At 38.6% G+C, this 24,083-nt stretch overlaps 1 protein-coding gene across 4 annotated transcripts; it reads right to left on the bottom strand.

Moving 5' to 3' along the window:
• Positions 1 to 654: 654 nt before the first annotated feature.
• On the bottom strand, positions 655 to 23,845 carry LOC102692751 (thyroid hormone receptor-associated protein 3). Of its 4 annotated transcripts, none has more exons than XM_006631371.3 (12): positions 23,745 to 23,845; positions 23,223 to 23,342; positions 14,757 to 14,923; positions 10,712 to 11,629; positions 8,601 to 9,377; positions 8,263 to 8,435; positions 7,049 to 7,154; positions 6,582 to 6,666; positions 5,135 to 5,322; positions 4,105 to 4,288; positions 2,924 to 3,073; positions 655 to 2,554 (listed from the first exon to the last, which is right to left on the bottom strand). In XM_006631371.3, the coding sequence occupies exons 3-12, from the start codon at positions 14,888 to 14,890 to the stop codon at positions 2,321 to 2,323; spliced, it is 2,949 nt and encodes a 982-aa protein (XP_006631434.1). In that variant the 5' UTR covers positions 14,891 to 14,923; positions 23,223 to 23,342; positions 23,745 to 23,845; the 3' UTR covers positions 655 to 2,320. The 4 variants fall into 4 exon arrangements, with proteins under 4 accessions (XP_006631434.1, XP_015204189.1, XP_015204191.1 ...); XM_015348703.2 differs by having other exon boundaries at positions 2,924 to 3,070; XM_015348705.2 differs by lacking the exon at positions 2,924 to 3,073.
• Positions 23,846 to 24,083: the final 238 nt, after the last annotated feature.

The following is a 24,083-nucleotide window of genomic DNA, read 5'->3' as shown; positions in this document are numbered from 1 at the left end:
TTATTTTGCTTACGTGAATTATACTTGCCTACATCTAATGGAAATCATTCAATTAAGCTCTGTCAAATTTCAAAGTTGGTCAAAGCTGAAAGGACAGTGCCAATATTCAAAATTTCCAGTGCAAATAGCGATGGTGACAGACTCAAAGAACAGTGCCATTATCATTTTGCTAAGGCACTCCATTGACTTCAGCATTCCTACAGGACAAAGCATGATTACTCAAGTGATGATCAATACTGTTGCACTGTCTCCTTACCCTAAAGCACGCGCAACTAAAGACAGTAAAATCTTTTGAAAGTACTGTAAGGTTTGCAGTGATATATATTTGTTTTCTGTTGCAGTAATCAAACAATCCTTCTAATATTGCAGATTTTAAGCTTATATTCACATTGGTATTCTAAAAATGTTTGCAATCTTATGCGAGTCTGTTGGCACAGATAATAACCATGTTATATTTGGACATTTACAAGAAGCACCCAGTGTGAATTAATTTTGGGAGGCTAGTCCTCTTACCACATACATTAGTGAATAACTTATTCTAAATTGTTTACCATTACAATATAATGCTAGTGTTTATGACAAGAGACACTCAATATCACACAACGTCCAGAAACTGCAGTATTTCTAGAATAAATGAAGACAGGACAAATCAAGTCAACCAGAAATTAAATTTAATTGACAATCTGGCAAAAACATTTACGCGCTACAGGTGCATTAAAAAAAAAACGAGTGTTTAAAAAAAATTACTAATGTTAATCATAGTCATACAGAATATCCTGTACATTAAAACACAGTGCAGTCCAGAACAAAACCTACAAAACTGGAATACAGTGCAACTGATAAAAGTCTGTTGACAAAAATGCAATTACATTTTTACACAACTGTATTTAAACTTACTGATTTCAATCACTACTGCCTTTTCAATGGGAAAAGGCCATTAACACGGCCTTTTTACATAGAATGTTCTCCTTTTGAATAGCAAAAAACAAATACATATTTGTAGGAAGACCGAGTTGCACTTTGCTGCAATACACACTGTTAATTAAAAAAAAATACAGAAGAAAGCAGAAGCACTATTGGTTCAATACATTGATAGAAAAATACCCACATAATACAATTACAAGAGCATCTAGATTTTCACGCAAAAAGCCGACATTTGTCTTATGAAAAATTTTATATTAACCCCCTTGCCAACATAAACGCTAAATGTGTAAAATTTTCTAAAAAAAAACTTCATCTGAGGCTCGAACTTCAAATATTTAATGGTGTCTAACCTGAAAAGCAATTCCGATTAATTGGATTACATTATATTTGCAGAATTTTTAAGAGGTCTTCACTTCCGATGGACAGCAAACACTTCACACAAAACAAGATTTAAAAGAAACCTTGTCAGTCTTTCTGAAATGCACTTTAACCCACGACAGATTGGTCCCACGTCCAAGAAGGGTCTATACAGAGAATTTAATACCGGTCCTTAGATCTGCCCAAAGCCACCACAAGGAAGTAGTTTTGTTATCCTGCCAGCTGAGTACACCATAACAAATTCCGGAAAAGATTACTGCCATTTTTATATTTATGTAGATATGTACACATCTAAGGCACAAAAAACACTTCCCCCCCCACCCCAACCCCCATCAAGCCATCAAAGAAAAAACAAGGAGGGGGAGGAATAATTTTTCCCAACTAATTTTTAATTTGTTTTTTGGAACTTCTGCACTGGTTTTAAGTAATTATTTTATGGGGACATTATTAAACATTAAAAAAAGTCCTTAAACCCAAAAATCTATGTGATGTGTTGTTTGACTATATCAAACAGTCATCATATACTATATACAGGTTGTGTATATAGTAAATGTACAGTCTTTTTATGGTCTTTTGAATTAAAAAAAATAATCAATTTTATATTGCCCCAGTGCTACTGCATAAAGCAAAAAAATCAATTAAAATAATGTTGCATAAAAAGTTTAAGAAACATTCCAAACAAGTGAAATCATGCACAACTGCTTAAACCTCTTGAATACCGAAACTGCTTTATTCTCAAAAAATGAATCATCTTTTTGTATTAATGAATTCCAATAGATTTCTTTTTACTTTTCTGAACCCATCCTATCAGTCTTTGAAAGCAATTTGAAGTCATTTTTTTTTGCAATATACAAGATAGGCGTAATGGCTTCGTCTTGTCATTAATAACCTCTCTTTAGTAATTTGGTTCTCTGTGCAGAGGTCACATCATGTGATGGTACGTTATGCTGTTGTTAGGGTTGCGAGCCGGTATGGTACGTGGTACCTTCATGGCTCCAGTCAGCTGCTGACCTGAAACCTACTGCTCTGTGGCAGCTGTGCCTCCCGATTTGTCTTCCTCCTTATTCTCCGCGTCGCTGTCATCGGGCAGCTCCCCTTCCTCACCGCTGCCCTGGAACTTGTCATGAGTCCACTTGGGACTGCTGCTGGTCTTCCTGAACATGAACCGGCCTCGGCCTCGCTGGAAGGTGCCGCGGCCTCTTCCGCGATTGTCCACCCACTTCTTCTCTCCCTCACCTTCTCTGTCGTCATGCTGCGGGGAGAGGAAAGACAAAAAAAAAAGAGTGTCTCTGTTCAGTTTCTTTCGGACTGATCCTGATAGGATGAAAACGATCCTATGCGGCAAATGACAATGGGATCTGAACTGGAACTGGTTGAGCACTTCAATATACAGGGTTGGTGATGATGTCATTAAAAGGCTCGATGAGGTGGTGGAAACGAGACAAAATCCCAGCTTCCAAAGCTGCCAAGCCTCCGCCCCCACCCCCCCCCCCCAAACACAAAAATAAACACGAAAATCTCAGATTCTCAGTTGTGTCTTAGTTCAGATCCTCCCTTCTGGTTCTAGACTACCCTAGAAAACAGTCAGATGCCTTTCAAAACAAAAAACCAACAAACATACCAAGTAATATTTTTTGCTCTTGGGTGTGTACTCTGGATCCCATTCCTCTTCCTTGGAACGCACTGGATTGCCAGGGTTGGAGGGGTTACCATTGCTATTGTTTCCTGGATAATTACCCCTGTTCCACCCCCTGCCTCTTATTCTGAACTGCTGCAATAAGAAACCAGAATAATTACCCAAGTTGTGCTGCCAAGTCCTTTTGAGATCTCAGTTAATCAACACAAAAAGGTTTACAAGTCATTCTGGAGAGGGCCTGGCGGGAGTAACTAAACTAAACCTCTGAACTGAGAAACACTTAAGTGCTCGGTGAGTTTAAGGGTTAAGAGGTAGTAAATGGAGTGAGGAAGGGGGTTAAATACATAAGAAATGGCTCCTAAACGTTAGAGCAATTATTTTCAAGTTAATGTAGGATACAGAACTAGAGGACACAAATGGAAGCTGGAACCACCAGAAATAGCTGGAGGTGGATTTCCTCAGAGAGGAAGGAATGAATTATAATTGCATGCAATGGTTAATGGAGTTGCACAGTCAAGAAAGAGACTGAAGTGTGTGCTATTTTGATTAAAAGAGAACTCACACAATGGGGCCAAACAATTAAACAAAAATGAACTGCTTCATTACATTGGCAAGTTTCCCAGTTAATTAATAAAATAATAGAAATCCAATAGAATACATAATGGATTTTTTTATGGAACTGTCATTTCTTCAATATACTAAGTGTGCTAATCCAGAGAGACTTTGGGCACAATACTATATTTTTATGAAAGGCTCCCTGTTTGTAATAAGTGAATTCCACAAAAAAAATTCCTCTTATTGTTTAAAGTCTAGGTTGAACAGTTAACCATATTAAGCAAATTCCAACTGCTCTTTTAGATTAACTGCATTTTAGGCCCTTTTCAAAAGTCTTGTTTCCATGCCACCTGACGTTTGGAAGGCTCAGACAGAAAATATCGATAGGAGTTTAATTAGCACAAGTCAAAAGAGGCTTTGCTCCACTGTCTTTGTGAAGAGGTAAGAGCAGGGGGCTGTGCCAGTGTGCAAGCTGCAAAGGAGGAAAGTAAACCAATGCTGAAAAGTGAAGTTTTTTTCCCCACTCTTTACTTTTCAGCATGGGAGCTCTGTGATGGAGGCTTGCGGACCCCTTTGACAGATGGCTATTCTGATGGAATGAGCTCACTTACAAAGCCTCCTCTCCCTCTGCCTCGCTCCATGGGGCCGCCGTAATCGCGCACTCCCAAGCGCGCCTTGTTGAAACCCTCCTCCTTCTGCTCGGGGCCTTCAGGATAGTCTCCTCCTTTGAAGGAATGGGAGGACGAGGAGGACTCCGAGGAGGACCTGGATCTCTCACGGGTCTTCTTGCGTTTCCTGCAAAGCAAAAGACAGAAAAACACAGATCTGTTCAAACCGCAATCAGCTGCGCTTTGCAATTCCTCCATGTGCTGGGATAGATGCTATGCCTTGCCATGCTTACAGGTTGAACAGAGTGCTGATGCCAGGGTTCTCACTAAGATAAAACATCTGCGCCGGCGTCACTGCACTGGCATCCAGTTCACTAAAGAATCAGTTTTAAAATTCTTAGATTTAAAACACTAAAAGCAGTTTCTCCTAAATATCCAATAAATTTTATACAGATGTTTTATTACCTTATCTGAATGAACACTAAGGTCATATGATACTGTCTTTTCATGCTTTTTTACAGTACACCTTAAAAGGAAAAGAGCAGCCCCCTTTTGTTATAATGCCCTAATACCATAGAAATCACGTTTTATTAGAAATGCAGCTTCAGTTCTTTTTAAACGTAACCTGATTTTACATTAACTTTTCAGAATTATTTTAAAGCATGTTTAGTATCTTGAATAGTTCTTTAGTTTTGTGATTTTTTAAATCTGTATACTTAATATTCTTTTGTTCAAAATCTTATTTTCTGCGTTCTCTTAATGATTAATATCATTGAGGCAAAGATGCGGTCTTAATATTTTTTATTCTTGATTTCTGTGCAACGTGTTTTACATTACTCTTATATATTTTCTGCTATGTAAACAGATATTAAGCTTCATCTAGCTCCTCAGGTGTGAAGAAGGCTCCACGGCCGAAACGTTGCGTTTTCTTTCTTTTTTCCCAGCATGGAATAAACCTATTACTTGTTCCTTTGCAGCCTACGCATGCGGATGCAGCTACCCACCTGAACTAAGTTAACAGAATTGTACTTACTTTGTCTTCTTATGATGCTTTGATGATTTTTCAGTGGATCTCTCCCTGCTTAAACTTGATCCCCTGGATTCTCCAGAATCTCTCATCCCATCTCGTTTGTGCTCTCGCTCCTTACTGGAGTATTTTTTGCGACGCTCAATATCAAGACGGAGATCCATTGAGTCAGTCTTCATTTTTTTACCTTCATCCTATAAAACAGTTTTTTTTATTTTCAATGATTATGGTGCCGAAAACACTTGCACTGATTATATAAATAACCTTTGGTTGCAACTTGTTCTGAAATGGAACAAATTAGAAGAGCAGTGATCATAAATTCTGCTTTTGAAACTGAAGTGAAATCATCAACTGCCATTTTCCATTACAAATCACAACTGCTCATACACCAGCTTCACAGGGGAAAATAACTTTATGCAACATGATTAAACCACTGTTTGTTATTTCTGTTCATTCACTCTAATTTAGAAAGACGTTCAAAGGCTTTTGAATACACAGAGGATGTATAAGATAAAGGAAATGAAGAACAAACAACAAGCCACTCAAAATGCCCACACTGCACTGACTATTCATTTTATATCTGATTAAAAATACATGCTCTTTTATCCTCTGGTCTATAGGTATCACCTTACATCCACTACAGCTGCTCATGGTTTAAATTATGGGGCTGCAATCAAGATTTAGTCTAGTGCCAACTACCATAAGTTTCCTTGAGATATTGCTTTTTTAATGTAAAGATAAATAAGGCCTTTTGACATTGGAAACATTAACGTGTAAGAATTCAAAATTTCAAAAAGGTGTGTACAGCGCCAGAGAATACAGTATAGAAACATGCTCTGAATTCCTGATAAAGACAGCTGTCAGGTTATTTAAAATAAGACACGACAACTAACAGGTTATTACAAGTACTGACCAAGGAAACAACTGACAGACAGTGAAGGAAGTAACGACTGCTTGTTTTTGGAACACCGCTGGATTACAGGGGAAACCTCAGTTTGGTTCAAAGGCATTACTTTTAAACAATGATGCATTTTCAACTTATAATTATAAATTATAAAATTTACTGATAAAAAATACAACATGCCTCTGTATTCAGATGAAATGATTAGTAGGAGAGTGTTTTACATTCAGCTTGTTGAAGAAAAATACTTACAATTAAATTGATAAGAGTCCTTTGACAGCTTGGATACTTGGTTCAAAGTTCACTCCATTTTTCCCCCCTCAAGCTCACCTCAATTGCTTTGGTGGCCATGTACCACATTATAACCATATCACAAACGTTGAGGGTATATTTAAATAAAACAAACAGAATGTCGTTCATTTTTTTAGACTTATTCACCTCCTTTGAAAGAAAAACACAAACTTAAGATAGATGGCAGTCTAAGATGTGACCCATTGTTTCTTTCTCCCAAAACTTCATATTTCAAAAGGCCTCATTAAAACTTTTGGTCACCTTGGAACTGCTTTCCCTGGAGCTTTTCATTTCCTCAAAAAGATGAGAGTGTTTCCTAAAAGCACTGGGAGAAACATCAATTCTCCTAGAAAAGAAAAAGAAAAAAAACAGTATATGAGACAATGCTTACCTGGGTTTAATCACACATTTGTGTCTCTGCAAATCAAAGTATTTCGGCACGTTGAAGATGGATTATTCATTAATTATATCCTAAACTAAGTACAAATAAAATCAACTGTATAGACATACAGGATATTTTGTCTGGATTTCTGGAAAGCTTCAAAACAAAGGGCACCAGGTATACACGGACAACAGATCCGACTAAGAAACTTAAATTACTCCACATTACACATATATAATCCTGGAGACGAATAGACGTTTCTGTCCCAACATCTAAGGAGTGAAGGAAACAAAGCCTAAAACATTATAATACAGTAATACATGTGACAAATCTCTGATCATTCTACCTATGAATTTCTGGGCTCTTTCTTGGCTTCATCATTTCAGCTGCTCTTCTTTGGTACATGGCGAAACGTTCATTTAATGTCATCCCTGAGGACTCGAAATGTTGTGCTGTGGATCAGACAAAACATTTAATTTCACATTTTATTCTGAATCAGAATGCAGATGCAGAGGTAAATGGAGATTTCAGAAACTTTAAGCACAGTGCAAAATATCCTTGAACACATGCACAATGCTCATTTTGTGGAACACATTATTTTGGGGTTAAATACTGAATCATATGGAATCTGACAACACTGGCATGGTGTTAAATGGATTTACTCAGCTGCAAACTTTGCTGAAGTACAATGACCGATCTTCAAAATGGACTGACAAAATAGCAATGCCTGTGCTATTGTAGTTTACAGAACAATTTCCAATTGCTGAGCATCATCATGGCAAAACGTTTTGATGATCATATAATCATAATAATTTGAATTTTTAAATATAACAGCAATGCACCAGACCTTTTACAAAAAAATGCAATTACCAATAAAGGTAACTAATTAAACTTACCAGGAAGAACAGAAGCAATAGCTGGGATTTAATGCTTTGAATTAAAGATTAATTACAAAATGTGACATTCTTCCATAGACTGAGATCACCTTCCCTGTTTCTTGTATAATCCAGTACATATTGGTTAACAAAACCAGGATACGTCCTGTAATATCATAGAAGAGGCTCAATGGAAGAGGGAGATGTAGGGGGATAACTCCAATGGATTCTTCTTTTTTAAGAAACCCTTAATTATGTCTTACTTCTCTGGAAAACAATGCTGTAACAAAATCCCTGATAACACAAACAACTGTTACTTATATTTAAGTCTGGCAACTCTACAGCTTTCTTTAGCCAAGACACAATATTCTTGATCAAATATTGAAACTCATGAGGTCCATTCACAAGTTCAAGCAAGATGACTACGATTTTACAGAACTGGCATCAGTACAAAACTGCATGGACAGTGTACAGTTATTCCTCTGTAAAAAATTACACATTGTTGAATGTGTTCCTGTACTCACTGCAAGTGGAATGCAGTTTCCTCTGAATTTAAGAATTTATTTAGCATCTGAATCTCCATCATAAGAAAACATAACTGTTTTAAATGATGGTATGGTGTGGAAAATGACAGGCATTTTTGATCTCTTAAGGACCCAGTGAGACTTGTCCAGGGAAGGTTTACCTTTGATATGGTGAACTATGGTGACAATGTGCTGAGCAAAAAGCTCAGAGGGGCTTCTTCTTAACTGGGTTGACTGAATGTGCTGAAAGATGGAGCGAAACTCTTGGTCTTTTTTGCTTGGATGCACAAGATCCCGAGAGAACCGGCGTTCGTTTGCCAAAACCCCGGAGGAGCTATATGAAAACGAAAGAAAAAAAGTTAGAAAAAAGCCTTAGAATATTGCAAGGAAGACAGTTTTGTGTAATTTATGAATATATTAAATGTCATCAACATTTATTGAGGTAGGCCAATGACTGTTAGTCCACATTCTGGCAGAAAAATGTCTGTTCTCAAATTACCTTGCATAGTCCTCATGGAAGGGATCCATTCTAACACTGACTTCAGCACTGCGTTTCCCAGAATACGCTGGGGTAGACCTGGGTGGGGAATCATCCCTCCTGACATTGAACATTTCCCTCTCTCTGTTCTCCGAGCTCTTCCGGGCTGGAGGGGAGGGGCTCTGTCCCTGCTTTTCCTTTTTCCTGCTGGCTTTGGGGGCTTTGTCAGGCGAGAACCCCCGGTAGCCACTGGCCTCGGCCTTCTTGGCTGCGGCCGCCGCAGCTGCAGCTCGCTCCTGCTTCCGGCTCCTGTACAGCTCTTCTTCGACATCGTCGATGTCGTCTTCGCCCGCGTCTTCCTCCTTTCTGAGTTTTTCCTTGGCCGAGGGGAAGTATGCCAGCTCGTCCCACTTATTGAACCGCTCGTCAAACATATCCCTGTTGGCGGTGATGGTAATCTTGCTCTTATGCTTTGGCTCATCTTCCATCTCTCGCTCCTTTTGGTTCCGGACTTTGTGTCTCTTTTCCTGGTCTTCTCCTGCTTCTGCAGAACCGAACTGAGGCCCCTTCAGGAACTCTGCAGCCGAGCCCAACTCAAACTCATCATCATAGCCGTACTTCTCCTCTTCGTTTTTGCTATAGTAGTCAGGCTTGAGGCCACTGTAGGCAGCTCCCTTGTCGAAGGAGCCAGCCTTACCATTCCCTTTGTCCCTCTCAAGCTCGGCCATTTTCTGTTCTTTTTCTCTTCCATTCTCCCATTCCGCAACCTGAATTTTGTTCTTGTGTTCCTCCAAGAACCTAATCATGAAAAGAAAAAACAAAGCTTTTTGGTACCTGACAAGTGCTTCTTGCCTTCTTTCAGTTTTTTGATCGTCCCTCTATTTCATGCCAACCACAGAGAGTAGCAGAAAGCTGCCAAATTTTTTTTTGTAATGTTCATCAGAAACATAGGTTAATGTTTAATATTTTGCACTTCACAATGGAAACTGACCAGGTCAATAACTGAATTATAATATTTATTGTACCTGCACATAAATGAGATGACTTTACAGTACAGCAAAAATGTTTTCAAGAACCTGAAGATAGATTTTCTCTTAACTTTGTATCATACAGACTTAGATGCATTCTTTTTTAAAATATTCACACTAGAAGATCAAAAAGGATTCTGTACAGGCTTGTTACAGACATTTTTAACATTTAAAAAGATATGTTTCCAAAACGTTCACAGTTAAAGTTTTTCCCCCAATCTACAACATTCATATGACACTACAATCACCCAGTTAAGGTATCCCAAGCCGAACCCAAACTGGTAACCTAAGACTACATTATTCAACACACAGGTGTGTGGTATCAGAAACCAGGGAAAACTTTATCAGCACAACTCTGTGACTTATGATTTTACAGTCTTGGCATAACTGTGCACTGCTGAATAATCTCTCAGAAATAAGGACTCATTTACGGCAGTACTAGGAATCAAGTGGGTTAATTTATTGCATACTGCTGATTAAGTTAATAATACTTCAGCAGAATGTAATCAAGGTTATTTGTATACCTTTGTTAAAATACACCATGCACACAGTATACAGAATATTATATTATAGTCATAAATATACTGACCATAACAATCCATATAAAATTGTCATACTTACTTCTACAATTACTTAGAGACCTCTTAAATATTTGGGATTGCGTAAAATGTCTAATGCATAGCAGAAGACGCGAAAAGCCGCCAAGCACTGGTTTTAATTAACTTTGAAAGCTGAGGACTACAATTCCCATTTAAAAATATTATTCTTCCATCGATCTTTGAAGCAAGACTAAAAATTGAAACAAAAAATAATTATGATAAAATACCGAGCAAAAACTAAACATTAAATCAAATCACACTTGAAAGTAATTACAAAATGATGTAACATTAGTAATTAAATCAAGAAGTCTAGTACCAACAATCATCAAGCCTGGATATTTAAATTGAAATTGCTGTGACTGCAATTAAAGGTATCCATCCACAACAAAACTGCAAAAACCTTATGCTGTGGATAAGCAATGTCATAAAAATGGAATCATTTTCTACATTAAAGACTGTGCAGAAAACCTGACAAAAAAAAAGGAAGGGGAAAAATTCAACTTACTTTTTAAAGGCTGTAGAAACCGAAGAGGGTTTTTCTCCTGCCCTGACATCGTCCTTCGAAAAGAACCCAAAGCCAGAAAAGACTGCAGTTGGGCTCTGCTGCGGCGGGCTCTTGCTTGTTGGGGCGGGCCCGCTGCTCTGCCAGGGGGCGTTACCTAGAGATTTGCTCTGTGCTGCAGCACTGGACCTGGAGGGACTCGGGGAGCCTCCCTTCACGGCTGGGCTGGGCCTCTTCACGGCGACGGACTGCAGGGAGGGGCTGGGGTGGGCCGTGCCCTGGCTGACAATAATGGCCGAGCGCACCGCCGGACTGGTCCGCTTGGGGCTGGTGTCGTAGTCGATCAAGCCCTGCCAGCTACCCGAGGCCCTGTCGGGGGCGCCCTCGCCGCCCGCTGCTCCCGCCGCCTCCTCGTCCCTCGAGCCCGCCCTCTGCGCCTCTTTGGCCGCGGAGTCGGGCCGCCCGCTCTCCTTCAGCTCCTTCGCGGCATTCCTTTTCGAAGATCCCGAGCGGCTGTGAGTGGAGGAGGAGCGTGAGTCGGAGGAGGAGGAGCCCCTGGTTCTCCTGGAACGACCAGAGGACGAGCGGTCGGAATACCGGGATCGGCTCCTCGACCTCGGGGTCCCGGACCGTCTCTTAGGAGATCTGGATCGGGAGCGCCCCCTCCTGGGACTGTGCTGATGGTGCTGCTGTGGCTGCTGCCGGTAGTTCTGCCAGTTGGGTCTGTAATTGCCATAACCTCCGCCTCGCTGGTAGCGGCCCCTGGGATAATATCCTCGGCCTCGGCCGCGATAGTAGTAGGGTCTCCGGAAGCCTCTGTTGTAGCCCCGGAACTCGCGGTTGTTCTGGTACTCCCTCGGGTAGTTCCTTTCCCTGTTGTGAGGCGGGGAGTGTGACCTTGAGCGAGAGCGAGACCTAGAACTGGAGGGGGGAAACAACACGTTAGACCCAGGCCAAACGCAGGCTCTTCCCACGCAGCTGGGGGAGAACAGGTAGGATGCGCCTGCAAAGGTAACGTAAGGACAACATCGTCTGTTGTTGTTTTTTTGCACACTCCCTGTTGTCTCTGTCTTTCTTTTGCTACACAATTGTTGTTGTTGTGTTTTTCTCTTTGTACTACTTATGTCCGAGAGCTAGCTAAATAGCATTTCGTTATACCATATACCATGTATACGAGTGTAATGACAATAAACTTGAACTTGACATCACGCTTTCAGACAACTAATTCTTCAGCTTTCTTTCCTCATTCAAACTGAATTTAGGGTTCTCGTTCTTAATAGGGGACCACCAACGGTATATCAATGACAGTTTTAATTTAATTACACAGTGGCTATAACTCAAAAAATAGGAAAAACTTACATGTACTTTACTTTTTAGGTGGGGGGGAGACAGGAGCTTTCTATAAAAACTAAACTAAAAAATGGCAACGGAATCCTGCTCTTGGAGAAATCACCGACATTTTGAGACCTTTTGGAGTTGCCACACATCTGTAAAGCATGCTGTGTCCACTAGGTGGCTCCCAAGAACCAGGTTTGAAAAGCATCAGCCAAACAGCGACACAACCGGGTTCCTGCGGGTTAGGCAGGAAAGAGCACGCTTGCTAGTTTCTGCGTTAGCTGAATAAAGCGATATAAAGCAAAATGCCTTCTAAACCAGTAAGCATGACTATATTTAAAAATACAAATTAGCAAGAAGGCTACAAATTCATGGTTCAAAAAACGTTATTGAAAGTAAAACAAAACCAGTACTATTACTTTGAAAGTGGGTCAAACGTATTTCAACAGCACATAAAAAAAACCCCATAAAAAATGTTTCAGCAAAGTATTCAACGCTTTTCCATTCTCATGAAGTATTGCAACATTGATCAAAATCTAAACATGCCTAAGAGCCCCTACTAAAGCCAAATACTTTAAACTTGTAAACAACTTTCAGCGAAGTTAAATAAAACCGGAGAAGAGAAACTATTCTAACCAGCAAGGTCTACCAAAACCGTCAGAGCAATAGGAAACCAGCACTCAAAAACGCTCTTAATCTTCTCTAAAGAAGCATACAACAAATCTTCCGACGCAGGGATTTAAATACAGAAGTTTCTTATTTTAATCTCGGACAACATCAGATTGTGCAACGCCAAAGCAACCCATGCAAATCCTGTACTCACCCAGTGCGTTTTTTCATTGGAATCAACTGCAAATTGTGAAAGCACTACGCGGAGCATTTCAAACTCAAGGCAGTGAAACTGAATCTGTATCTCTTATGAGGGTTCTGGTGGAAAGAGGCGGTCACGTGGGCCATATGGGAAAAATTTCTACTCTAATCCCTTCGAGCCCAGGAGGGCTCCAGTTGCCAATTACTAGAGATACTGGCCTGTTGTAAATTTAATTTAAGTGCTCAAGTTGTCCGATCTGTTTGTGCCTGAAGTAACAGATTTTTGATTTTTAAAAACAGGAAAAAATAATATGACCACATTGTTTCAATCACTACAGCTGAACTCCTAAATCAGCATTTTTTGTAGCACACGAGATACATGTTCGCATTTCATTCATCAATTAATTGGCATGGTTCAGATTTATTATTCTCCTTTTGTTTCTGGCATTTATTAATTTTTAAATAAGAAATGACAGCTCAACCCACAGATCTATCCTGAAACATGTTTCACTGTGTTTTGGAGCAAGTACGTTTATATCTCATTTTCAATTCAAAGCCATGCCATTTACAAGATCTTTGTACACACTTCAGCATACAGAAGATTTAAATTTTGAATAGCTGCACAAATAAATCAAATGATGCAATTCGAAACTCTCTGCATGTGCCTTTTGCAAAGCCGTACCAGTAGAGATAAGTAAACTATAAACTTAAATTACAACAATTTTTATCTCACTAAGATGGGACAGGAAAATACACTACTGAAAACCACTCTGAAAACAGCTGAAACTTCAGCTGCACTGTCAAAAAAGCAATACAAAAAGCCAATACAGCAGATGAAGCAGAGCAAGGGGGAAAAAGGACGTTAATTACAACTTAATCAAAAACACGTTCTTGGTCTGAATGCCACCATTTTCAAACATCTGTCTAGACAGGAGATGAATGACTTTATCCAGTCTTAGAAATGTAGACTACATGCAGTACATCTTTGATTTAGCAGAGATGTGTCATACAGAAGCAACTACATTCACAGAAGACAAAGCTACAGACATACTTTGGATAAGAGGATCCAGACCTCCAGCAAGCTACATTCTCAAGCAATTAAGGAGAAGTCGTTTTCGTAAAGATTAATTCAGATGTTGGAAATCTGAATTTACAACACAGGAAATACAATTTTGTGTCTACAGCATAAACCAAAAAAAAGTAATAGAACAGGTCTTGCAGACTGAGCTAAGAAACTTAAACTGTCCTCACTTTTTTTTGCTAGAACACAAACACTTGAAATACAGAGGGCTAAATAAAAAAGAAACAATAAAAAGTACACCACCAGCAAATGTCCATCAAATGTAGCTCATGCGACACAGACAAAAAAAAAAGAAGATGAAAATGAAATTTAAAACCAACTAAAATCTTAGCACACTTTTGGAGCCTGAAATTTTTCCCAAGACTGACAATTTGAACGTTAGGATACTTTCTTATACAGACAAACTAAACGATACTTATGAAGTTTCTGGCCGAACGTTCACAATGTGTCAAGTGTCACTTGAGAAACGCTATTTGTGTTGCATTTTCAAAACAAGGATCTCATCAAGAAAAAGTTACAGGGTACTAATCTAAGCAAGACTGCAAGCTTAAAGTAAGAAACATTTTGTAAGAAAAATTTAAATTAAACATTAAATGCACTTCAGTCATCAATGACCAAGGTGAACAGCTGCTAACAAGTTCATTAGGCTCAAACGTTACACATGCACTCAAGTTTTTTTAAAGAATAATATTTTAAGGTGCATCAATCGCTTGACCAAAACATGAGAACTTGAATGCAGAACACCCACAAGCACAGACGCAGCACTTCAATTACAGCATGAGCCTGTATTCAGGCCCAGCGAGAGTGTGACAGAGCAGATACCTGTAGCGGTGCTTTCGGGAGCGGGACCTCGACCGGGTTCTGGTTCGGGACCTGGAAAAGGAGCGCGACGGGGATCTGGACCCTGATCCAGAACGGGATCTGGAGGGAGATTTTGACACCGGGACTTTCGACATCTCTGCCGGGAGGACTATCGCCTATGGATCTGCCTGTTGGTATAACAGAAAGGGAGGTTAATATTTAAAGCTTTATCAGATCTTCCACTTACAAACTTGCACAGCTGCAACACATATATATTCCAAAACAAACTAAAATAGCACAAAAAAGTCATATGACAACCCAGTAAGTAATGCTTTTTCACATCAAAAAAGCAAAGATGTCCGTGACGCAGAAATGTCTGGTTAAGATCATTAACACTCAAGGTACTTATTTTTCCATTCCAGAGGAGGCCAAGAACCCGCAAAGGGTTTAGATTTTCAAACTATATTTGCTTTTACTACACAGCAGAAACCTCAACCCTTTGGATTACATTTAAACTTTTAATTCCTCAAGAAGTCTTTTAGAAATTTGCACCTACAAATGAAGCAAAGTCTGGAAAAATAAAAAATGAGTCACACTGTTGTATACTATGGGTACTGTACACAAATTACTAACTGAAGATCTGGCAATAGAACATGTTTACAGCAAATCATACTGAACTGATTAATGAATATTGAGGTGGGTCCTACATAGTCAGGAAAAGACAACACTTTTCACTCTGATGCTGCTCTTTCCCCCAAAGTCAACTGTATTGAGAGCAGTCAAACTTGTTAAAATTATAGAAAACTCTAAAACACATTACATTGATGATGCTTATAGCATAAATACTATTATCATACAATATTAGCATGAAGAATACTGACTAATATTAAATTTGCCCCTTTTTACAAAAATTCCTAAATGCTTGCATCATGTTGCAATAATATTCTTTATTTAGGGCCAATTTATCTCAAGATGACAGTTTGGGCTGTAATTTAAATTGATCTTAGTTTACTATTGTTTTCAACTAAAATGAGGAATGCAACTAAGGAAAAAATAAAAATGACTTGCCTGCAGGACAAAACACTCTGTATGGACAACAATAGGAATGACTTATGTCCAATTTAACAGACACAACCACTTTAAGGCATGACAACCAAGGACGTAATAATATTCCAACTCCATCTTTTAAACCTGTTCCAACTCTGTAAATGTAAAAAAGGAAACTGGAATCGGGGAATTGAAAAACTGGAACTGACCCCAACCCTGCTAGGATGATGACATCTCTCCAGAATTTCTGAAATGCGCAGAAGGTATTGAAAACACGCTCATTTTTCATTTGAAAAAAATTACTCAATGCAGTTCAAGTCTTGTCACAAAGATCACTTGCTGTCACAGATCAGAACCTTTAAAATTTAATTCTGTAATGGGAAAGTCACTTTGTAGGATTGTTCAAGTCGTAAACACAGTATTTCAAGGGACAAACATAATGTTTTCTCTGTGTGCAGCTTGACTGTTTCTCTTCCGGCCCAGCCTTCACACTGGTTCAGGCATGGCTTCAGCAACTGGCCGTCTTAAAGCAGCAAAGGATAAAAATAGATGTGCAACAAGTAAAAGAAACAAAATGCAGAAACGTCAGTATTACGCTATCCACTGTGGCTACCTTTACACACTAGACCATTTTTTGCTTGTGAAAAGCAACATGTTGCTTTAAAAGAAAAACATGTGAGAAAACAAATTTAAGAACAGCATGGATGAAATTAGCCTTTGGCCTTTTGTTTTATGTAAAAGTTAATAGTTTAGTTTTTACCTAAATGTAAAAGTGTTTATGGGACATCAAGAACTGAAACATGTAAAAATCACAAAGTGATTTATAATCTTACAGGGGTATCACAAGCCCCTCGGGACTAAACCTTAGAAATTTGTATGCATTTGCATTCAAATCAGGCTCATTACCGACATTTGTGTTATATATATATATTCATTCATCACCATTAAAATATTCTCTATAGGTATTATAGTAAAGATTTTAAATATATTAAGTACTTGAACAAGTAGAGATTAATGTCATGCTGAAATGCAAAAAAAATGTTTTGGCTACATTGTATTCTTCAGATCATTGCATATACATTAAGTTTTTTTTTTAAACTATTCCACAGTCAATGATTTCTCTATACAGCACAGAAAAGTATGCGTGTATATAAGTAAGATACAGTGGATCTGGATTTTTGTTTATGTTGTGGAAGGTACACATCTGGAATTGTAGAGAAAAATAAATACACAAGTTCCCGTTCTATACAAGGTCATTTTTCAGAGATTAAGAAAAACATCTAGAAAGTCTCCAGCAAAGTCAAGTTTTATCCTTATCTGCTGTTCTGCACAATGTGTTAAACTGCATTTCATCATCTTACAGTAGATTCATTTAAAAAATGCTTGTAATTTTGCCTGCAGCTACGTCATTTGTGGGTTTCTGGTCATCTCCAACAGAACAACTTCCTGCAAAGTGACGCCTAAGAATTTCTGTAATCGTGTTACTTTTAGTCAGAATTTACAGCGTCAGATGAAAAGATTATGAAAATTCTGCAGAATTAACTCCCTTAATGGTAGATTGGCTATTTATTGATTGTACAATCTGAACTCCTTAATTTAAAAATATTAAAATACAAAGCTAACATGTTACTTATATAGCCCACACACACCATACCCGATTCCATACACTGTGTCATCCAAATAAATCAGATTTCATTTCAGGCAATCTAATGGGCTTTAAAGGGGGAAATTACAAGCAAACCTTAAAGCAGTTTGGAAGACGTCCTTAGTCTTTTCAGGGCATGATACACTTTGATCACTACATTACTCCTATTCTAGTTTTTCAGGATATTGCTATGGATCTTTTCTGCAGAGCCCCTGCCTTATTTTTCGGTGGTGTTGTTCTTGGCTCCCTAAGAACAATATTTGTGGCTGCTGACAGACTCTCCATTTCCCTTACTGTGCACATTTTAAGGGAAGCTTCTGTACCACTTAATACCCACAACGGAAAACAATATGATAAACAGCCAGCAGTTAAGAATTCTGTAAATCAAGCAATTCATTAAAATATTCACTAAATTCTCCCTCTGTAAATCAAGCAGCTCATTAAAACATTCACTAAACTCTTCCTAGACTGAAAATTAGAAAAAGAAAGATACTTTCTCCTCCATATATGTAGTGCATAGTGTTTCCTCCTTTTTAGCAGTTCATTCTAAATTCAAGAAGAAACTCTTTCATTCAGAAAACCAAGTTCTCACTGGACAGTAAAGAATAGATTAAGAAAGTTAATGAAACCGTTAAGACCATATGAACACCTTTGCTAGAATAACTATTTCCATAAGAGGTGCTAAGTCTACATTTTATTATACATGACAGAATTATCTTGCCGAGGTATGCGTGGTATCAGCAGAAATAGTCTTAATGTAACAGAAGTAATAAGAGCGACCTATGCAGATATCAAAGAAGGGAAGGGAGGGTGTTGGTGATGGTGGGATTGATTTCAGAGTGAAGTACTTTAAATGATAATTAAGAGCAGCTGTCGCTGTTTGTGGAGGGGGGGGCTTTATGTGTATAGAATGGCCATATCACTTGGATTTTACATCTAAAAAAGAGTGTGGCAAATACTCGACATGATCACCTCCTGCAATCCAAGCCCGTCCCTGGAAAGAGGCAGCTGTTGCTTAGCCCCTCACCTGTTGATTTCATTTAGGGTGAAAGTGCCTGGGAACAATGGAAGTGTAATGTGATACTGCTCTCACTCTACAAATCATGCAGTCCACAAATGCCTAAGCAACAAACTTTAGATTTGCCTTCTGGGCAACTAGAAAATATCCAATATAAAAATGACAACTCCACTAACTGTACCAAATGTGTTTCACCACCATCTAAAACATGGAAGGCGTTTCACTGAGATTCTAACAGTGGAGTTTATGCATCAATGGGTAATTTGAAACTGGTGCACTGCCCTTGTCTCAGTTCTTGTGCTCTTGGGTTTCAATATATTTTTTAGTAATTTGATTCCTTATGACACATAAATAATACCATAATACATTCACTATGGATGATTTATTATATATAATTTATAAGATAACTAAAGTCAAAACCAGCTATACAGACTAGAATAAAGAGCTGTAATAAAAACAAAAGGGAATCTTAATTTGATTTGTCCTCCTCTTTTGCTTCACTAGCTGTTACAATCTTCAGCAGAACACAAACTGCATCATACACTGACTTAATCCACTACAGTCTTTCCACTCAGCACATATTTAGGGCAAAGAAAAATGTAAATGTGTTTGGAATGGTGAGTCAATGCAGTCTCCAAGTGAATACTTCTTAAGTCATTTAAAGTTAAGAGGCATTTGTATTTTATGTCTGGTGGGGGGTGGTGTGTTAATGCCACTACAAAAATCTTTTAAATCAAACTGGTTTTCCACATTCATCTACTGCCTTTTCATTATCGTCATAGGCCCTGGCTCACTGCACTCAACCAAGCTTTGGTAGAAGAAAATGTGACTTAATAAGGGAAGCCAAAAGTAAATTTCTAAATTGCAGGTTTTAGATTTCAAACTTTTGTTAAGGGAAGATCACCGTAATGACCCTCAAGTTTGTGTTTTTTTTTCCTCCTAAAGAAGGGGAGGGGACTTCACTTGCAAACAGTGCCAGAACTAGCTGCTCTCGAACTCCCCATTGCTAAAAGTTACAGAACTCTAATAATGTTTTGATAATTCAGTATTGCAGGACAACAGGTTCTTGACAAACAAGGTCATGTTATTATTATTTTTATGAGTATTTGGATCTCTCTCATTGAGCAAAACGTTTCCGAAATTTCTGGAGGAACCCCAGGATTGTTGCTGAGGAATACCCAATTACTATTTTGACTAACATTTTGTATCCATCCATGGTTTAATGGAAAGCTGTACAAAAAGAGGTTGCTTCCATATACAAGATTCACTACTTCGATAATGCATCATGCCTCACATCATTCCTGAGCAACATACTCCAATCCATAAGTTCCTTTCAATAATTCATTTTTGGCACAGCCAGTTTGACAGCGGTCTATAAAGGAAAATGAATAACTACCTAAAACTGTGCCAGAAACATTCATATTTAAGATTACATCATTTAGGATTATGGTTGATTGGGAAAAAAGCCTTAGAATAACTGGGCAGGCAATTTAAAGTCTATAATTCAGTTATTTTAAAGCTACTTGAAATTCTGACACTGGTCTTAAGTAACATTCTTAAAATATAACCCTAAAACCTTCTTGACTTACACCATACATGAGAAATAAAAAATGTTCTTTAGTTACTTTCAACAGCTGAATTAAACATTTCTGTCTCAGTCTATTTTAACTAAATGTACAGTATTGAGAACTAGAAGTTGCCTCCCTCCCTTGTGCACCCAATGACAAAACTGAGACATCATAAACATGCCAAGCAAGGTAGGGCATGAATAAATACCAAATAGGACCACCAAAGCCTATAGATGTCTATGAAAAGTTAGAAAGAATGGGATGTCAGTGGTTAAAGAGTGAAATCAATTACCCAGATGTTAGGAGATTTACACTCTAAACTGTTTTTTTAATTGGGTTTAAGGCCTCAAATCTCTAGTACATCAGACCTTCCTTTCAGTACTTTTAACTCCTGCTGTTACAGGACATTCCAACAAGACAGAAAACCAGGGCTTTTTTCCTAGATGCCAAAAAACAGGGGATCACTAAAGAGCCAGGTTTCACATTCCCATGTGCTGCACAGACAAAACGTAAATAAAGGAAAGTTATTCTTGGATTTAAGATAAATTTCCTGGCATTTCTTATTGAAAAACGGATACTTAACCAAAAACAAACCAGTTTAAAACTAAGAATGTTTATACAATAGGTATATGGTCTTCTCCCAGAATTACGTTCAAATTTAACTTGACAAGGCATGGCTGATGCTTGTGTTGATATCTCATTTAAAAATCCAGTCCTAGATTTCCACAGCCTTGTGTAGCAAAATGTAGCGTTCAGCCATCCTGGGAGTTTGCCTTGTGCTCTATGCATGTATTAAAATTGTACTGGCTTCAGCAAAGATACTGAAGGCCCTTGGTTTCTCTCCTTCTCAATGAACTTTGCTTACACAGCTGTGAACTTGCTTATACTTGACATAGTCACGTCACGCACTGTGAAAGAAAAAGTCTATGCACCCTATACATAAAGGAAAACTGAAAATGCGTAAAGTGAAGGGAGTACATGCTTTATGTCTTTGAAATCAACAGCATGATCTGTAGCTCTGTAAATGTTACTGATTTTAAACAGATAAACCAACAAACTACAGCATGGCAAAAAAAAAAACACTGCATCAACCACAACTTCCTTGTTATAAGGAGGGGCTAAGGACCTTGCAGAATGAACTACTAGATTTAATCCCTTTCACCAGCACAGGACCCCACAGATCAGGAAAATCAGAAGCATTCAAAGTAAGATTCTTTCAGGCTACAGATTAAATTCAGTTATGTTTCTGAACACCAACATTCTGTTTGTGCTACATCCAAAACAGGAATGATGAGTGCGAGGCCTTTTTAAACTTGAATTTTGGATTTCACGTTTTTGATGAGTGAACGAGTGAATTTAAAACTGTTCGAGTAGGAGTAGCCATCCATGGCAGCTCAGTTTAATTTCAGAAGGCCGTCTCAGAAGTAATAACTAATGGCAAAGGATGTACTGTGTAACTGGCATGTCCACATGAAGAATTTACTAGTCAGGGTAACAGAAAAGGCATTCTTGCTCGTAACATACAAAGGTAGTATGTTAAGGAGGAAATTTAGCTTACTACGTACCTTTTTCTAGAGCTATCACTATTATTATGCAACCTTGAGAGATAATGTAGAAAACAAAGACCATGGGAATCAATGGAGAAACTCAAGGCCCCTTCTTGGGCCTTCCTTCTGCTGCAATGCACATTAACCTGACAATCATGTGAATACAATCAGTAAACAGTCCAAACCATTGTGAATGTCCAGTGCTAAAAGACACTCAGCCAACACTACCATCAGTCTTTTCTCTCCATTTTAAGGGATGTGGGCTGATAAAATAACCAAAGGCTATTCCTGAATTTTGACCACACTGCAAAACACAGCCTAGAGAGCTACAGAAAATGGAGAAACAGAAATCTCGAAGTGTTTCTCCAAACAAAATGTTTTCTAGACTAGAATTGAAAAGGGCTATGCATGTTCTTATTGCTAAGACTGATGTATAGAGCAACCCTGCCACCGATTTGGGTAAATCCCTTTTAAAGGAAAATACACACAAAAAGGGACTTCTAAATTACCTATATGTTGTTTTTAATTATACATATGAAAAAATGATGGTTTAAATGGTAGATGTAGGATCCCTGTCTATGTAACAAGGAAATGAAAAATATGCAGCATACAAATTAGAATTTGCATAACCAGTGTTCATCACGTGCTATACACGTGAAAAGGGGAGTACTGTTAAGTGACTGAACATGGTTACAATAGAGTATAAAAATATAAGACGTTTTCTTATCAAAAAAGGGAATATTAAGACTGCTGTAGTTTGTTACTAGGGCTCAGCAAAACCTCTTCTCCAATCTTTCCATCTCGATTGGCTCAAATGCAACTGAATCCCACCCTCCTCGACACACACTCATTCCCAACATCTTTTCATTGATTTACTGTATCATTTTGGCTATTTATATTTGTTGAGTTACAAATAAATATGACACCAGTGTATAATCGGTTATTTTTAGTTTTCGTTGCCGAAAGAGACTCGCCTGCCCCCTACATATGTTGTATCGGCAATAACGCCATTGTAAACTACCATTTCAACCCCTGTTAGATGCAATACCTAATGACAAAGTACGCACCATGTGACTGGTATGTCGGTATGGAAAATTTACTAGTCAGAGCCTTAACAGAAAATGCATTACTTAACTTACACAGGTAGTACGTTTAGGAGGAAAATATACTTAATTTGTAACGGTTTCAAGAGCTATCACCATTAATGCGCAACCCTGGGAGATCATGAAGAAAAAAAGACGAGGGGGAAGGGATACGTGAAATCCAGGCTTCTTCTTGGGCCTTCCTTCTGCGGCCCTGGAAGTCAACCTGATTATCGTGTGAATAACATCAGCAAACGGTCCAAACGATCGCGAATACCCAATGCAATAATATAAATGCGCATTACGTCAATACAAAAATAAAACACGTCCACGTAACCGCAGTATCTTTGCTTACGTTTTTAGTTAAAAAAGCGGTTAGAAACCCGCCAGATCCAAAGCCTAAGAATGTTAACAAGCTTACGTACACCAAATGGTTAAAACATGCCTTTCAGATAAAAGAAAAATACCAAGTATGTGCGACACGTACTCTATTATATGCTGGTAAACACGACGCGGAAGCATGCAGTACGAAAATAAATGCACAAAATGAGATAAAACGTGGGAGAAAAGACCAGCTTACCTCAGTTTCGTTTTGCAATGTGCTTCTTGGAAACCAGCTTGCAATCGTGCTACAGCACAACTACCAAACGTATTTTGCTTTCCAATCTACCATTCGTTAGACCCTCTCCTCTCTTCTTACCTGTTGAAAGATACGAATTATGTATGTTTACAATACTGCCTACTTGTTCGTTATCACTTTAGAAACCTGACACCACGCGGAGCCAAAAAAAAAAATGAGGACGAACTTCAGGGTTTGTTAAAAACCTGGTAAACGCCTGGCCGTGTGCAAATGGCAACACTCCATTACAGCACAAGAGGTCAAATTTCCTTCCTGGTTTTCCCTGTCAAACAAGTTTCACGACGACACCTCCTTCCCGCCTCCATTTGCTTTAAAGAAATAGGAAAACGCAACAAATCTCCAAAACCGCGGTCTAATAATACCGTTTTACGACCCACATTAAACGCACGGACGCTCAAACGCCATGTGTATCGTTTTATTTTTATTATTAATCCCTTTAGCCGCAGCGTCGCGTAGATTTACCTAAGTGCTCAGGCCCAGAGCTGCGTCGTCATGGAAATGCTGAGCGGAAATGAAGGGGGAGCGAAGATGTCTGCCGAGAGAGTTGTACTCAGAGGCATAGTAGATTGCCACTGTTTTTTTTTATGTTTAAACTGTAATGAGGTCAGTCCGAGCAAAGTCTAAACTAAACTACAATGTTTGTGGTTGGCTGTCAGTCTGGCTCCCAGCCGTGGATTAGAATAAATAACTAAATGGGATTTTGATGTTTATTTTGTTCAAACGTTGAATTTGAGCAACTTATAAAAACACACCTTCCAAAATGTTATTTATTTGGAAAAGTTTACCTGTTGTGACTCCACT

This window comes from Lepisosteus oculatus, chromosome 11, assembly GCF_040954835.1.
Source record: "Lepisosteus oculatus isolate fLepOcu1 chromosome 11, fLepOcu1.hap2, whole genome shotgun sequence".
NCBI classification, from domain to species: domain Eukaryota; kingdom Metazoa; phylum Chordata; class Actinopteri; order Semionotiformes; family Lepisosteidae; genus Lepisosteus; species Lepisosteus oculatus.
The sequence above is the reverse complement of the archived record's forward strand: the minus strand, read 5'-3'. Positions and strand labels throughout refer to the sequence as shown.

Coding starts and splice junctions, on each gene's coding strand:
- LOC102692751 (XM_006631371.3), bottom strand. CDS start 14,890: ATGTCGAAAGTCCCGGTGTCAAAATCTCCCTCCAGATCCCGTTCTGGA. Junction 3,074..4,104: donor GCAGAGGGAGAGGAGGCTTT/GTAAGTGAGCTC, acceptor TTCTTATTGCAG/CAGTTCAGAATAAGAGGCAG. Junction 2,555..2,923: donor AGAGCAAAAAATATTACTTG/GTATGTTTGTTG, acceptor CTCTCCCCGCAG/CATGACGACAGAGAAGGTGA.